At 37.2% G+C, this 17566-nt stretch overlaps 1 protein-coding gene and 1 pseudogene across 1 annotated transcript; both read right to left on the bottom strand.

The window, feature by feature from the left end:
- Positions 1 to 299: 299 nt before the first annotated feature.
- Positions 300 to 2007, bottom strand: LOC136283989 (XK-related protein 8-like; annotated as a pseudogene).
- Positions 2008 to 4229: 2222 nt separating this feature from the next.
- LOC131774807 (limb region 1 protein homolog) lies at positions 4230 to 17190 on the bottom strand. Its single transcript, XM_059090891.2, has 16 exons — positions 16735 to 17190; positions 16302 to 16389; positions 15135 to 15165; positions 14746 to 14885; positions 13018 to 13121; positions 12099 to 12216; positions 11018 to 11086; positions 10774 to 10838; positions 10126 to 10198; positions 9494 to 9580; positions 9242 to 9318; positions 8245 to 8322; positions 7526 to 7599; positions 7030 to 7120; positions 6497 to 6563; positions 4230 to 5955 (listed from the first exon to the last, which is right to left on the bottom strand). Exons 1-16 carry the CDS (start codon positions 16798 to 16800, stop codon positions 5735 to 5737), a joined length of 1449 nt encoding a protein of 482 aa, XP_058946874.2. The 5' UTR covers positions 16801 to 17190; the 3' UTR covers positions 4230 to 5734.
- Positions 17191 to 17566: the final 376 nt, after the last annotated feature.

Raw genomic sequence — 17566 nt, 5'->3', positions numbered from 1 at the left:
GTACATTTATAAACATAAACTATTTATGTAAAACTTCTAAACCACTAGCTCGAAGCTTAAATCGAGTATTTTGATAATTATGTGCTATTCCATTCTATCCATCCAATACTCGCTGCTTGTTATGTGTTTATTTTATTTCTTCTACAGTTTCTTTCTTCTTCTGTCACATCTTTTGGGCCCACAAAAATCTTACCAATATATGAAAATAAGTGAAAACACGAAACTGCTAAAGACACCTAAAGATCTAATAAAAAGTTGTGATCATTCATAGCTTTAGAACTAATCACGTCTGACTCAAATTCTGATTAATGTCTTTTTGATGCTCAAACTTTGATCCTCTATTTTCTACTGACTACTATTTCTTACTCAATGCCAATATTCGCTAAGTAAACTCGAAAGTGCATGCTTGTATATTAGATATCAGCACGCCTGAGTGGGCATGCTGGCCAACTAACTTTGCAAGATTAAACAGTTTCTGTTGTTAAAAACCCCTTTTACGTCGAAATCTTACAAATGAACAATAACGTACTTAATGCTTCCGATCAAATGAATCAATCTTTGACTACGTAAGCCAAAACAAGAACTTTCGTGAAAGTACAGGGCAAGGTCAGTAGACATTCTAAGCACGTCCAGTGATGGAAGTTAAACAAGAAAGTCACAATTTGGAAACTCATCTCGACAGCTTAAACTTAAATAACATGGGACTTCAAAAATTCAAATAGAACGGCTACAGGCCAAATTACCAAATCTAAATTATTAAACTACCAAATTACTAAATCACACTGAACTAACGTAATAATTCACACACATGGATTCACATCACCGCTGTTCGCAGGTGGTGAACCGCTGGCAAATTTCTTGTATAGTCACCTAAATAAACAAACTCTCACTGTGGAGCCAAGAACACTGAACACACAAACACTCACAGTGACAGGTAAAGAGTACCAAGCATTGGGGTTATAAGTGAAATAAAACATCAGGATCATAAAGAAGTTTTCTAATACAAAAAAAATATGTGAGAAATACATACTCATGGTTAGACCACCTACTTGTACACCAATCGATAATTCGACAAAGTCATCTCTTAGACAGTGAATGCCCGTAAACAATATAGTAGAGAGAACGTAGCTAGAATTACAGCCAACTTCGTCTCTATTCTGAATAACAGTCGCTATTACTACGGCACAACTGAGAATGAAACATCAACACGCCAATAATCCACCACTTGTAGCTGACGGTGAAATAACAGATGGCGAACAGTCGACTGCTCAGAAGAATTAAGTAACTTACATACAATGCTAGTTGATGTTTAACCTTCAGGGCACCGCTACTTGGTATTATTTCGCGCTCGGCAAGAGACTTCTTATCAGTGGCTGTGAAGGCTCATGCCAGAGTGAGGAAAGAGATAGGCAGAGAAATGATTTGAATGATTGTAGCTGGCTCCTCCTGAACAATGATGGCGTACAACTGAATTATAAATTGTGGAGCGGATTCAAGGACTGCCTCAAAGAGCGCAGCTAAGTCAATGTGATTGAGTACATATTCAGCATCTGGGTCGATTTCGTCTCCAGACCACAATCTCTTGAGACAGAAAAAAATAGCTTCTACTCTCGCGAAGGCTGCTGAAAATGGATGCAATGCACAAAGAACAGTTTTTGTCCAACTAGAAGGCGAAGCAATTAATGGGACACGTAACCGGCAGAACACTACTGGAAACGCTAAACATGGCAACAATACAAAAGTAAGCCCTACACCGAACCATGTCCTATGATCCGCGCGGTAGAATTCCACCAGTGTAAGTATGTCGGTAATGGGATCAGCAAAACTTAAAATAGCTCCAACAAGGAACACGAAAGGACTGTACCACGTAAGATCTTTCACTCTCATATCGACGGACTTTTGGTTTGTTCGCTTAGTAAGTCGGCTTGTATTGACACAGGCTCAGTTACTGGAATAGATTGTTGCACTGTTCGTAATCAGAGGCTTTTGCGCTCATCTTCAATTGAAAAACTGCAGAGTTTCCTATGGTTAGTCTGATTTCACACTAAAGGTCATGGAAAGGAGTTTGTCGTCTGTATCAATTTCAGTGTAATAAACGAGATACTGGAAACTGATTGGTTCTCAGATTGTTTTTCTGACACAATCTGGGAAAGCTGGGGTGTCTATGATAAAATCAAAACTTTCCGAGTCTGAAAAATTCCTCATTAATATATTCAGGTAGGTATCAATTATGTTACGGTAAATAATTGCAATTAGCTTCTAAACAATCGCCTGGTAAATGCTCAATTAAGTTCCGCGGAACATTCAACTGTTTTTCTAAGTGAAAACACACATATGGAGACAGTTTAAATGAATGTCAAATTCAATCCGGTAAAATGACCTTACCGTAGAATGTCTGTCAGTCAGAATATAAGAAACATTTTTAGTGAAGTAGTCACGCAATGCGTCACGTTGTCATCAGGCCGGGTCGTTCAAGGTTGATCATGACTTTCTGCTTCGCTGCATATATGGCGCAGAATGGCATTTGTTTGAAGGACATATACTTACTGCACCGGTATTCGCAGAGGTCATGGGTTCGATTCCCGTTCAGGCCTGAATTTTTTTCAGGCTTTATTTCTCAACTGCTTAAGTTGAGTATATACTGCGATGATCTTCATTTGCTTAAAATTAATGGCATAAATTACTAAGGTCGCACTAGAGCTGCCATGTGGGTTCTCGATGGGCTTTAATTAGTTGCAGTTTGTCCTTATAAATGGAAATTTATTCACTCTGACGAAGGGCTAACGCTCGAAACGTCAGCTTTTTTCCCATTTTACGGTGGCCAATTTACGTTTTCAACTTAGTCGTTAACACTAAATTACCTACCATACTCTCCCACCGACGCAGCACCACAGTTTCTTCAGAAACTTACCCCCTTTACTCAGGCTGCCTGCAGTTGCGAATATCTAATGGAACTGAACTGTACATCAAATGTACAAGCAGAGAACAGACAATAGAGTTCCGAGCAATCCCGATCGCTTATTACGATCATATGATTATTTGGTAGTCAACTATGTATCTCATATGCGCCGGACAGCTGCGCTGAATTTCGATTAAATGCCAGCAGTCTTTCCCTAAAACGCCTTTGTGGTCTTCAGAATTAATTTTATGAGCGGTTTCAACGCAGTTCAAGCCTCTTGTCCTCTTTCCAGACCTCGATGAGCAGAAGCGGCTAGTTGTTACTTGTTCTCGAACGTCACACCCAATTTCTGTCTTCGTTACTGCTACATTTCATTCTATCTTATCCAGAGCTGATCAATAATTCGCGCGATACTTGTTTTAAATGCGAACAATGCGCTTACGAAACGAATTCTTAGCGCGCTCTCCCGCTCATGTTTGGAAGTTGCTGAGAGTCGTTCATACTTACAAATAACTCCATATTCCTTAAATTTGAGAAATTTACCTCACAACACGTTTAATGTCAACATCACTCAATAAATTTGAGCTATTGGACAACATTTAAATACAAAACAACTATAATTTCTTAATTATCCATTAAATATCAATGTAAATAGCAAATTTTTTGCCTTTTTTTTTTCTTATTTTAAACTTAATCAAAATTCTTGCTTGTTATCCTCTGTTCGCTCTCGATTTACGTCATTCGAGTACGCTACTCCAGAAAAAGTGGATTTTGGAGCAGGCTGCTCCGGAAAAAGTGAGCACACTGAATGTCGAATTTAGGGACTGAGGATGGACGTAAACTTCTTTTTTTCTTGTACGAGGCACAGCCGTGTACAGTCCAATCTTTTTGTAGTAATATAAATAAGTCTGTTGCTTTTCAGCGCTGGGTCCGCGTTCTTGTAGAAGAGGGTAATTTAGTATTATCAAATAAGTTGATGACGTACATTGGTTACCGTAGCGTTAGCCCTTCGTAAATAAAGATAATTTTTTTTTCTTACTTTTGATTTTACAAAATATCAAGTTGAATACAGCTATAGAAAAAAAATTAAACATGTCTTCGTATCACCGCCGCAATAATTTCCTTTAATGTAACCGCCACTGGTACCTATCTCACAAATTCCTATCAGGTTGTTGGAACAGCATTTCAGAGAACAGCGAAGCATTGACGCACGTAAAAAAACTCCACTATTAGGTACGCCAAACAAGGCATCTTAAGGAAAGCAAGCATAACTCTGTCAAGCTTGCTAAATATTGCAATCCCAGTACCTGCTCAAAACAAGTTTCGTAAACTGTGCGATCGCATCTTGCTGATACATCCAAATTAAAAAATTGGAGTAGAAAGCGATTTTGAGATCTGGCTATTTCAGGTATAGGTAGAGCATCAAACTACTGCCAGAGTAAACGTTTAAAAAATTAGAAAAAGAATCAAAATATGTAATACTGATTCGCGTTTAGTTTCGACACACAAACAGTGCCTACGCGATTTACAAATTAAAACTAGTTTCACCCAAGACCTCGTCAGTTGATCGCCATTCTATAAAAACATACTCCAGCGCTACCTGATGGAGCGTTAAGCAAATTGCCTGAGCCACAGGAAAACGCGAGTGATAAGTCTCCTCCTGCCCTGGTGAATTATAATTACCATAATTTTCAAACTCCTTTGTCTATTACTTTTCGCACCCTGCAGAGCCGTCGGCGAAGATTTTAAGGCCAAAAAGGGAAGCTAATTAACCTCTCTACGAAAATACATCTTTAGTCCATTAGTTATGTGGTACATTTATGAAAACAAATCCCTGATAGCTCATCGACTATCTTCAGTAGAATTAATATGTTCTAAATTGCATATTCTAATTCGGGAATTCTAAAACAGAAATCTAAATTTTTTTTGTTCTGTTTATTACCAGAATAAAGTTATTACGAAACTTTACGGTAACAAAATTCAACTGTACATACGTTAAATTGCATATTTCCTATTTCTATTCTATAACGAGGCTTGTGTATAGTTAAGTCAGAATATAAGCATGACTCACGCCCAGACTGCAAAAATTCGTTCTGAGCAGGAACAACGATGAGAAAGAAATAAATAAAATCAACGAACGACTAACATCAAAGATGACCCATTATTTAAGTTATTTCAATCTAGTAGAAAAAAAAAGTTCAGGAATTTAATTTTTTTCCTAATCTTCCTGTTGAAATCACAGGCTTATATCCTCGTCATTTACAAGTCCTGTTTCGGCCTTGTTTATCCAACCAAGAAGGATCTTCTAGGAAACAAAATGGTTGACTACGTGATCCTCTGTGGTGCCTATACTCACTAAAGAGAAAGAATAATGAAAGATTTACTGCTTTCTCTATATCTTGAACCAAACTGTATCAGTTTTAAGAGTTCTACGTACTTCTAAACTCTGTGTAGACTCCAGATCACGAACACAAAATCACCGGTATATCTATAAAAACAACAGCATCGGCAATTGAATTGCTCTTTCATATCTGTTCCGACGACGTTATGAAGTCAAATTCCTTCATATCAACTCAGTTTCGTCTTGTTGCGTGTTATCTGTGGTAGCTCCATTATTAAGTCTTCACTTCAGTAAATGCACGCATAATATCGATGCAATTCAATGTTCGGATAATTTCGTTGTCATTCGTCACTGCGTTCAGATGATCGGCAAAGTTTCGTTCCTCTTTAACTTCAGACCTCGACATGACATGCGGGAAATAAACTTCTTGATTCCAACTACTTATGGCACCGAACTCAGTCTTTGAGCCTTTGAAAGAACAATACCACGTCCCTTTAAGCCGACGCTTTCACTTTGGGTTGAAATCGCCGGAAGAACTGTACAGTTGGAACGTGAACCTGTTCGTACAAAGCGTGTCTCACCGAAGCTGTAAACTTGTTAACCAAACAGAAAGCAGTAGATACTTCAAACACCAGGTTATATAGGATGACCACACGAAAATTACCAAGCCAGTCAAGCCGGCCAAACTCGCCCATCAAGTCAAACTTGGTTATACCTGAAATGTTGAAACAAGTCAAAAGCTGGTTAGATTGAGTGTTGTAAATCATAGGAAGGAAATATCAATTTAAAAAAAGCAAACTGCCTGAAGCGCGGGAAAACGCGACTAACCAAGTCGCGATTGATTTTTAGTTTGAAATCTGATTGGTTGAGAAAGTGGCGCGAATTTTCTGGACCAATCACATGACGAAGTAAAGCAAAACAAAGCAATACCGAATCACTTTCGACTAAAAACTGCTCTATCTTTACGAAAGGATCATGAAGTTAGTTAGCTGACTTCAGCTTCGCCTTTTTACAGATACAAGATGCTCAAGCAGGTTTAGGTTTATAGAGTAAAAGATATTTAACGGATAACTAAGAAATTATAGTTGTTTTGTATTGAAATGTTGTCCAATAGTTATAATTTATTGAGTGATGTTGATATTAAACGTGTTGCGAGGTAAATTTCTCAAATTTAAGGAATATGGAGCTATTATTAAGTATGAACGACTCGGGGTCAGCCATGAAATTATTTAAAAAGACCTTAATTACTGACTTACCAAGTGTTCTGGACAGAACTGGTAAAGCTGAACTAAGGATCAATAAGACTATACAGTTGGCAATCACCTGAAATTAGAACAACAAACGATATCAAAAACTGAGTAACTGCCCCTGGCTCTCTATTTCAAGATGAGACTTGGCGTAAAGTTGAAAATTCGCCCTGAAGGACGCTCAATTTGCGAAAATTTCGGTGGCCATGGCGAGTAGAGAAAATTTGGCGCCTCAAATTCCGGCGAAAGTCCGTACGCTCGGCGATCAATGAGCAAGCTGCAACCTTTTCATTCGTGATCGGAGCTTGGCTCAGTAGCCAAAAGTGTTACACAATCTTATTAGTTCTCATCACCTCGGGTTTATTTCTCCACTGCATTGCACTTGATAGAACGTAAAGTTTCTGTAGTCTATTTTACCGAGAGCTCCGAGGAATAACCGGAGTACGTGGTGTAGCCCAAATAAAACACAGCAACATCGATCTAAAGGTACGCATCAAGCTTAAATATCCTATTTAAATTTTTAAACAATCTAGTTCGCTTACCTTGGTCGTGGTAGTCTCGCGTACTGCAGGACGCAGGCGTGAAAAGTATGGAACGCTGTACAGGCCTACTAGTGACGCAAGCATTAAATAACTGAGGAAAGTTAAGGTGCACTGTCTGGACCAACTGACGAATCCAACGCTCATACAGCAAATAATTCCATTCATTAAAGTACAAAAATAATAGAAGAAAAACCCTTGTGTTTCAAGAAGCGATTCGAACATCTTGCTTCTCCCAAACATAACAATACACTACCCTACGAACACGTAATAAGAATGGACAGGTCTATCAGTGGAAGGATTTAATCTGTGTGTTCACTCATAAAAGTACTGGTCCATGAAGCACCAATAATCCTTTAAAATTCCCAGGCAGCACTTACACTGAATGTTTTTGCTTATGTTAGCGGACGAATTTAAGGGGAAAAACATACAAATGTATGAATGAACTAACTAGCAAATACATAAAAACGATCAGTTGAACACTACAGTGAAAGGATACAAAATAAGAATGATCTCCAGAAGGGCGCCGAATGTTCCCATCATGGATGAGGATACCTTACCCAACACAAGCACCTAGAAACATGAAACACACCGCTGTACAGTTACAATAGTTGGTCGCTCATGAAATTAAAATGATTCTATCAAGAAATACAGCAAGGCAAGGAGTGGGGTTACAAGCCTTAGTATTCAAATTATCAGGGAAAAAAAGAAACAAGACAAGAGGTACCATTCATAGACATAAAACACCGAGAATAGCAACCCTGGACGATTTGAGTAACGGGAGGGGGGGGGGGGGTACCGGGTAACCGGTGAAAATAACATCAGCTTGTCACCTCTCTTGTTGATCTTGAAAGATAATTCGAGGGCAGCCATAGTGCCAAAACACTAGACATACTGTTCACTGTACGAGCGCTGCGAGACAGTGCTTAATTCTTGCATCCAGTGGGGTTGAGCCACAGATAGTTTCTAGGCCCTCATTTAAATGGAGTAGCCTCCATGTCTCGGAATGGTGAACATACTGACTGTCATATTCCCCATCCGGCTGAGTTATTGTACTGCGCACGCCCCCCCCCTCCCCCCCCTCTCTTACCTAACAACAATTCTCACATTTGTGAATGTATCTGAATTGCTTCCCAAATTCAAAATTTGACTCCAATGGCAGAAAAGTTTTCGAAATCTCAAAGTAACGTGATTGAAGTAAAAACTAAATGCTCATACCGTGGATTTCTTGGGCAGGGCTCCATGAACAAACAGCAAGCTGAGAACATTCAGGGCAACCATGGCCATGCAGCTAGTCTGATTAAAAACAAACAAACAGAAAATTAATGTAACTTTTAGTCTGGGTACTGAGGCCATGAGGTCTAAAATTCGATTCCTCAAGGGAACTTAAATACTTTCTTTGTACTGGCAAAGATTGTGTCTTTCGTTCATTAATGATCTCAAACGTTTGCAGGACCCTCGTCACATATAACCCTAATCCCTGTAGCTCAATCAGGGCTGCATGAGGTCTGAAACCCTACAACAGATGTAATTTTTTTTTCCTTTCAAGGACTTTCAACACAAGCTGGTTACCAGCGGTGTACCCCAGCCTGTAAGACCTCTTAATATCGTCTGTTTGGCCTGCATCCAGGCTCGCGTATTTGAGTTTTGCCTTACGGCCCCCTTTTGGGCGCAGCCGCATGGAAAAGGTTACTGAAACCCCTGTCTTTGTCCTACATTTGTGAGAATTATTTCAAATTTTAAATCAGATGTTAAAAAAATATTTCTTTGATCTACTCATATGAAAAATACTACAAACACCTGGAAATGACTACAGTACAAATTATTCTCACTGACTATCGACTTTATGATAACGTACATGAAAAAATTACGCGCTTCTGATCAGCTGAAAACGAGTGCAAAGTTGAAACACGAGTGCAAGTTACAAATAGTGCGCCCACGCTGCCAAAATTTATGTCGGTCTTCGCTTTCTGTGATGTTTTTCATGTACATTAAAAGAAAGTAACAACATGATTTCTCGTGCAATTTGGTGTAATAAGCACTTGTAAATTTTTCAAAGATTTTTGTTGTCTTTGAAAAATTTACTCATGCTCATTAACACCAAATTGCACTCGAAATCATGTTATTACCTATAAGTCCGTGAGCGGAAGTGCTCATTCGACTAACAGTACATTCAGGTCCATTTAATCCTATCCTAGTGGTAATGTAAACTCACTGTTAAAAGCAGCAGAGTAAGAAGTAGGATTGGATAAACACAATTTCTTTGTAACGATGATGCTCTGATGCTTCTTTCTAGAATTGATGATCAAAAAAACAGATGATAAAATTACAACAGTTCAGCTTTAGACCATTATTCATTGAACACTTAAAACAACTGTCATCTACTTTTATAGCAAAAATGTCAGTTCATCTGTTACTGATCAAACTCATGTTTTCAAAAGAAAAAGAGAGAAATGAAGTTACTGACCAAGCTCCAGTCTTTGAACCTCCAGTTGTTTTAATTTATTTGGATTGTGATCAATGCCATTGTGCATGGTTATTCCATTGCTATAACCTGAAAAAATACAAAGCAGAAAGAAGTGGTTGACAGTAACTTTAAAACCTTAGAATGAGGTGATGGGCACCCAAAAAATGAAGCCAGATAGCTGGGTGAGATTCGACCCTCAAATTCCATAATCACTGATGAGAGAACAACAGTACAGTTGATAAAGTATTTATTTTGATCTACCAAAGGGAACAGGGAGTTAGTCCTGTGCAGTACACACACCGATATAAATGATTCCTAACATCTTTCTCACGTACAAAATGAAAGAGTGAATTGAAAGAAGCCCTAAGTGACTTCTGATAGATTTCTATATTCTCCTTTCAGATTAGCTTGTATTTCCTTTTAAACAAAAGAGAATTTGAAGTTGTATCGCAACTCACTAAATAAAGGTGGAGAATGATACATACAGGCTGTTGAGATTTAGTCAAGGGTGATTATGACCACTTAATGGAGGTGAAATTTACAGAAATTAAGGGATAAAAAATTTGGGACTTTGGAAACCAACCACTTAAGACAAGGTGACTGTCAACTGTATTTAAGAGAAAACTTCATACCATTCATTTTCCTTTTCACACTCTCTTCCTCTAACTCTATGGCACTTCTTTCATTGTCCAGATCTCGAAGAAACTAAAGATCAAGGAAATAAAAAAAGGTCAAAGAAAAGCTGTTATTAATCAAAGTGCCTTATCAATAGATTAGTCTGCACAGTTCATTCCAACAATCAACAATGTCTCAAAGATTACTTTAGAGAATATCTGTGAAGAAAAATTACTTAAGTCTGTTTTTATTCAGATGATAATCAAAGCAACTGTATTTCCTCTCAATGTTGGGTTTATTTCTTCTTCTGAGACACAAAGAAATCTCATGGTTGTTGCAATTACAGTAAATTTAATCAAGAAATCAATACGTCACCCATTAACAACACTACTCTCTAACATGTGGGGGGCAGTGTCATATGTGATATGCCAAGAGTAAGATAATTTCTGTGATCAGCTGCAGCATTTTTTTTCAGCCAGAGATTATTCATTTTGAAACATTTGATACATGCATTTCTGGCTAATATTTCTTTACATTTTATTGATGCAAGATCATCAAACAGGATCATCAACACATACACCTACAAAATGCACCTCTTCGTAACTCTCTACTGATATCATTCCGAGGCTGTCAAAAAATGATTACTATTGTTGTAAAAAGATTACCTGAGGTTTCACCACATATTGGCCCAGGACAGTGAACATCCGTGCAAATCCAACAGGTGTGCAGACTAGCCAAAGAAAAGTGACAGAGCTCCTTGAAAAACTTGTACAACATTTATTTTGACAAGCACTTTGGATTAATTATCACAACACAGATTAAATAACTGTAGGATAATGAGCTTGCATGTCCAACAAAACTCTCTCAAGGTAATGTTTTAATTGGTACATTTACAGTTACAGTACTTACGCAGAAGCATCAGGGCTCCAAGAAGTGATATGCATGAATATATGAATGTAAGACCAGGAACCCAGGCCTCTGTGAAAACCAAATAACAATTTTTTAGTTGTTGTTACAGTTATTAAAAAGTTTAACCCTTTACACCCCAACATCATTATTCATATTCTCCATACTGTTCTCTGTACATTTACTAAGGTGCTGACAAGGCGAATTTGTCTAACAATCAAGAGTTTCTTTAGTTGGTGATCATTTCCTTTATTCTCATGATATTGATGTGTGATTCAGTGGTGATATTGTAAGGAGAAATTAGATGCTAGTCAACTCTTAGGGGTTAAAGGGTTAAGTTAAGAAAAAAAAACATTTTCTCAAAGGTCACATTCATTCACACCAATGCTTCAAACTTAAAGTAGGAAACATCACTGGTGAATTGTTCGAGCCCTTTTAAGTTCTGGTATTACACAACACATAAAGGTTATTAAATACATTAGCCTTACTATGAAAACTCTGATTGGTAGAGAGCATACAGTCAAAATACAATAGCTTGTGAAGTTGACAGGATAACCCAATATCTGCTGCCAATATTGGGTTTACAATCATGTCTAGTTCAAAGTCTGCCTAGATTCCCAGCCCTTTAATAATGCTGTGTTCTTTAAACTTTAGCAAACTCAGAGGTAAGTATCCTTTTTGCAGATTGTTTAAAAATTTTTTAAAAAAAGACAGTAAAAACCGAATTCTCAGTCTGCATTATTGCCTCAGCCTTCAGCTTCAACAAATCACTCAGACCTCAGTATTGATAATTCATGACATCATGCCCAACCTCATCCCATAATTGCCCATTATTATAAGTTTCATTGTCAAATACATAAAATTATGAACAGCCTGTTTCATGTTAGTCACATATTATATTTTCCTCATAAAATTGAAACCTAATTTGGGTTGTCAAAAGATTTTGAGTAACCTAGCTGTGATACACTTCAGATCAATGACCCCTCCAAAGGACAAGGACTCTAGCGGTGACAGGTATTCGAAATAGCTGGTGCATTTTGCAGATAGTGAAGTGTGGTTGCAGGCTTGGGCTCATTATAATTACCTTCATCGGTTGTGCGTCCTCTGTCAATCAATGCTAGTCCCACCCACACAATGCTTGTGACCAGAATTGCAAGTAGAATCAGAACAACTGATGTCTCATAGACTCGAGCCATAATACCCTGCAAAACATCAGCTCTTGCATGTGGAAAACATCTATCTTTTATTATCAAATTCCCTTACTCCTTCCATCAAGAGAAAGATGAAAGGGATTGGGGAAGCTGGAAAAGAAAGAGGGTTTGGAAGGTGGGGGCTCATATGCACAACGGCAAACTAGTAAAAAGTACCAGGTGTCTATTTGCTGGAACAAGGCAAGGAGATGAACTTAGAATTTAGGCTAAAGTACAAACACCTATTTTACAAATAGTTTTTGTTGCTGTGCCTTTGTTCAGTAACAGATCACAAATAATGTAAAAATGTGGTAAGAGCAAAAAACTGGCACATCAAGCTAAGCTGAGTGTGTTCTTTATATTCTTACCACAATGTGATCTATTGCTGGAGGACTCATGTCAATTTGGAATGATCTTGTTTTATATAACAAAGTAGCTAAATGTTGTCAATGTTTATGTCATGCCTATATCTTTTCTCTGAGAGATCATTACTAAGAACCAATCAAAATGCATGTATCACTCAGCTTGTTACATTTTTATAGTTATCATTAATATTCAGTGTTATAAAAGAAAGGGAAATAGTACTCAAAGGTACAAGAAGTGGAACAACAGGTCGGGGTAGTGGGAGATCAACACCCGCTTGTTTCCACTATGAACAGATCAAAAAGAGGCCTTCACTCCCTCCTTCCCCCTGTTCCGAGAACAAAAACCAAGGCTGCCACTGTTAGCACTCAGCCCACTTACAACTGTACTTAGTATCTTAATCAAGTTAGAATACCCTGTAACTGTACACCAGTTCTAAACACAATTTACCTTTCTGGATCCTGCAAATCCCTCCGACTCCATGAAAAAGTAGGCAAAAGGGATAGCCACAAAGAGTGACATGTATGAGCCTAAAAATATCTGGTTCCACATTCCTGTATAAATTAGAGCCAAAAAGAAGACTGCAATGAGCAAATACAACCATGATGATGTGTAAATTATTTTACTTATACCAGCTGAGCAAAAAAGTCATTTCAGAAGACTTTCTGAACAACTATGAAGTGAAGACTGTTTTTTCGTCTGTCTCAAGTCTGTTTTTTTTTTATTAAACTGATGGGTCTGTTTTTGAGTGAGGTTAGCAACAACACAACTCATGCAGATTTTGAAAGTTGCACTGCTTTTTGGTAAGCTGTCTGTCAGGTTGCTAGTTAACCACACTGAGTTTAAATATGTTCTAGGTTTCACACACAGTTAGTAAACTGTCAAACAAGAGATGAGTTTTACATAACTATCAAGGAAATCAGTATGAACAGTACATAAGTAACACTAAGTTTTAGGACCTACAGCAATCAAACATTCTACTTCAGTTACTACAATGTGACTAAGGAACACTCCATTAACCCTTTAACTTCCAGAAGTTAGTAACAAGTTACTTCTCCCTATAATATCCAATGCATATATCCTGCTGTTATTAGCTACACTGATTCCATGTCCCTGCCATTTTTTGTCGTTTTTTGTCATTTTCTATAATCTATTTATTTTGATTAATGAATTAAGGGGGTAAGTTTCTAAAGAAACTGTGGTGCTGCATCAGTAGGAGAGTATAGCTGGTAATTTAGTGTTAACAACTGAGTTGAAAACATAAATTGGCCACCATAAAGAGTAAAAAAACTGATGTTTCAAGCATTAGCCCTTCATCAGAGCAATTCTGACAGTGGCCAATTAATGTTTCAACTCAGTTGTTAACACTAAATCACCAAATTTATTTTGATTGTTGTTGTATGGCGAAGTTAATAAACAAATAAATAAATATTATACAGCGAAAAGGTTATGAAAGTACTCAAACCTATCAAGTAGAGGTTCTTATCTTGATCTACATATAGCACCAAATTCTTGTAACTAATTAATAATGGTAATTGAACTGAGTAGAGTGCAATTTGGGCTGAAATCATACGCGTGATTCCAAAATTGAACGAGCGCGCAGCGCGAGTTCGATTTGAAATCACAAGTACGATTTCAGGCCAAAATTGCACAACACGAGGTTCAATTACCACTTTATTACATCCATTTTGAAATCGCCCAAATACAGGACTTGGTCAATTCAAATATTTTATTAATACAATACTGAGCTGGTTTAAAATTAAATTCATCCATTTTTTGGGAGGAAAAAATAAGAGTTTTGGAAACAAAAGTTTCAAAATTTGCCATATGATACTCTATGTCTTTCATCTTCCTGCAATATGATCGGTTACTTTAAACAAGCCTTGAAGTCTAATTGGTTGTTTTGTTTTTAGTGTAGCCTCCTCACTGGCTGGGGAAAAGATGCGATTTAAAGAAAAAAATGGTGCAATTTGTGAATAAATCGCACCAATTAGAGCCAATCAGATTACAGGGACCATCAGTGATTTCAAAATGGGTGTAATAAACATGAAAATGTCTGAAAGCTTGAGGGGAGAATTCAAAATCAAATCTAACTTATACAAATTAAGATGAAATCTCCTTGCAGATTTGGTATTTAAAATGGTTCAGTAACCTTGTGCAGTAACTATATTCCCTTACCATGAATAAGAGAACCATTGAGCCATTTGATGTAGTAACTGTTAGGATACATGATCATAATTTCATTACTGAAGATGGACATTGGAAGCAGAAGGACAGCACCAAGGGACACTGTGAGGGTGAACGTACATAACCAAAAGCTACAACACAACCATTTGCACAAGTCAGATTTAATAATCAGCATGAATAGGAACAAATTTAAGAGCAGTTAAACAGCAGGGAGAAAATCAAGCCCTGGTCATTTGAAGTGTGGATAATACCATCCACTGAATAAATCTCTATCCAATGAATAGTGCAGTATGTTTTGTTGACGCTTATCTGCTGGGTAGCAATTTATCTATTGGATAGCATTATCTGCCATATGAACAACTGGACCCTAAAGTACTTACGATATCCGATAAACAAATGCATCTTCATCGTCTACATAAAAAAAAAGAAGAAATATTTTACAAGGCTAGAATTGCTATTTCATTCACACCTGAACCAAAGGTTCTTCTGATAAATAATTAAATATAATAAGAAAATTCAGGACTTTAGAAATTATTCCCAGAGGGTGTCTCACAATTAAAGATAATTAGACTGTGATGATTTCAAATCGCCAAGATGTTTGCAACAAAAGTATTGTCAACAGTCACTACAAAGCATTCCAGTTCAGCCCATCAACTACCAAAATGTGAAATCTAACTGATAGCCATGCATTTCTTTGTCACCTCCTCTGAGAATTTGATGCTTATTCTTGTGTACCCCAGTTTACACAGAAATGTTTTTTTTAAATTTTCATTACCTACCAAAGTGACAATGAGCTAAAATATTATGACTCAATACATCCTTGTTACTCTTAACAATTGAAGAGGTAACCTTTAAACTACCAGAAATTATTACCTTGTAACTTCTCCCTTTAATACCCACACACTATCCAAGCAAACAGGTAATGAGAATACTCATATTTATCAGCTAGAAGTTGTTACCTTGATCTAACACCAATTTTGGTAACAAATTAAAAAGAAAATGTGTGGCAGCTAGAGGGGCAAATTAACAATCAGATCTTGGGAGTTAACAGGTTAAAGAAACATGCTCCAAAAAACCACAAAACTTTTTAATCTTAAAAAGTATAAATAATGACAAAAACTGCATTTTTTTAGTTTCAAAACTACATCCTAAGTTTTCAAAATGTGAAAAAATGAGACCACCCTGCCACAATTTTGAATCTTGTTCAGCAACCTGATACTTTCTGATGACATAACAGACTTGACCTACAGGACATTTCAAACTAGTGCACATGTGAAATGAAAATAGAGAAGCAGATAACCAATTAGCAACTTTTTTTTATCTTATACATCACAACATTTGAACTAATTCTGCCCACACTGTTCTCTTCACATTAATCCTTTTTGTGTCGTCAGGTTACTGAGCTGTTTCAAAATGGTAACCAAACTGCAATAATTAGGAAATCTCAATATATCCCTGGAGCTAGTAGAGATGAAAAGTGACTTTCAGTGTGGATATCAAGGAGAGACAAGAAGTGTTAATTGGAATATATACATTATCTTTCTAACCTGAATCAAGTTCATCTCTTCTTCTTTTGTAGGTGCTTAGGATGGCATGAGAAATTCCATACAAAATGATAAACACGAGCAAAGATATCTATAACAAAAGTAAAATAAACTTGGTGATCATTAAGGCAATAATATTTCAATGATCCCATGTTAAACATTTTATTGGCAATATCTGTGGCTGACTAAGTATCATGTTTCTAAATTACAAGAGATCTTTACAAAATTACAAATGTATTAAAACCGGGTTTACAATATATGTGGGGTTAGTCAACATAACGACTCAGTATTTTCGGTATGAGTTGTGCCCCTAACAGTTTTATCGGAGTGACTTTCAACCGCAATTAAGTATCATGTCCTTATAAATTCAGAGCTTGTATGTCTATGTAATTTATATGCATAACTAAATTAATGAAAAGAATCGATCAATACTAACCACATATTCTCTAACCGTATCGTAAAATATCTGTTCTTCATCGCTTCCATCGCTGTTTACCTCCATCGTTCAACCACTTAACCATAAGATCGGGACCCTTGCTAAAAATTTCGCCGACATAATCTCTTGTAAAACAACAATCTCCCGCCTTGAAGTTTCGAAAGCTTTTTGGCTTGCAAAATATTCGTTAGAAGCACAGAAAAAATGATCCGTTCGATCACAGTTCAAATAAGAACAACTATAAGTTGAGATCAGTGTTTAACCACTGAATCCTTTTCTGAAGCGCGCCAAGCGTGTGGCGCATAAGGTTTCAAGTTTCGGTTCTAGTCGACTTTGATCAATCTGTGACCATCCGAAGGCTTAGGAGGCCCAAAGATAACACTATTTGTCACCTTAAGTTATTTTTGGGTCAAGAAAGTTCAAAGACCAACGCTACGTGCTGGGAATCCTTGGCGATTTTGCAATGTCAAATGGGATTTTTTGTTTATCCCGTTCCATTTTCCCGTCCATGAGTAAACAGCACAGCCTGGGTCGAGTGGGCGGGAAAAAGGAAGGTCTGGGAAGGGAAGAAGTGAAGTCTGAAGAAAAAAAAAATTGTCGTTCTGAACGAGTTTCCTTTTCGATTTTTGATACAGATCAAAAGTTCTACTGAGATAATTTGTTAGAGTAGAAGAAGTGTCAAGGCTGCCACCTGCATAACACATTTTGTGATTGCTTACAATGAGGTAATACTATTTGCTGATGCTAGTCAATCTTGGGTCAAACAGGGTTGCATATGTCTTGTATATGATATGCCACAATAGCTAATAAACATTTCTAATAAGCCGAATGC

Source organism: Pocillopora verrucosa, chromosome 10 (genome assembly GCF_036669915.1).
Source record: "Pocillopora verrucosa isolate sample1 chromosome 10, ASM3666991v2, whole genome shotgun sequence".
Classification (NCBI taxonomy): domain Eukaryota; kingdom Metazoa; phylum Cnidaria; class Anthozoa; order Scleractinia; family Pocilloporidae; genus Pocillopora; species Pocillopora verrucosa.
The sequence above is the reverse complement of the archived record's forward strand: the minus strand, read 5'-3'. Positions and strand labels throughout refer to the sequence as shown.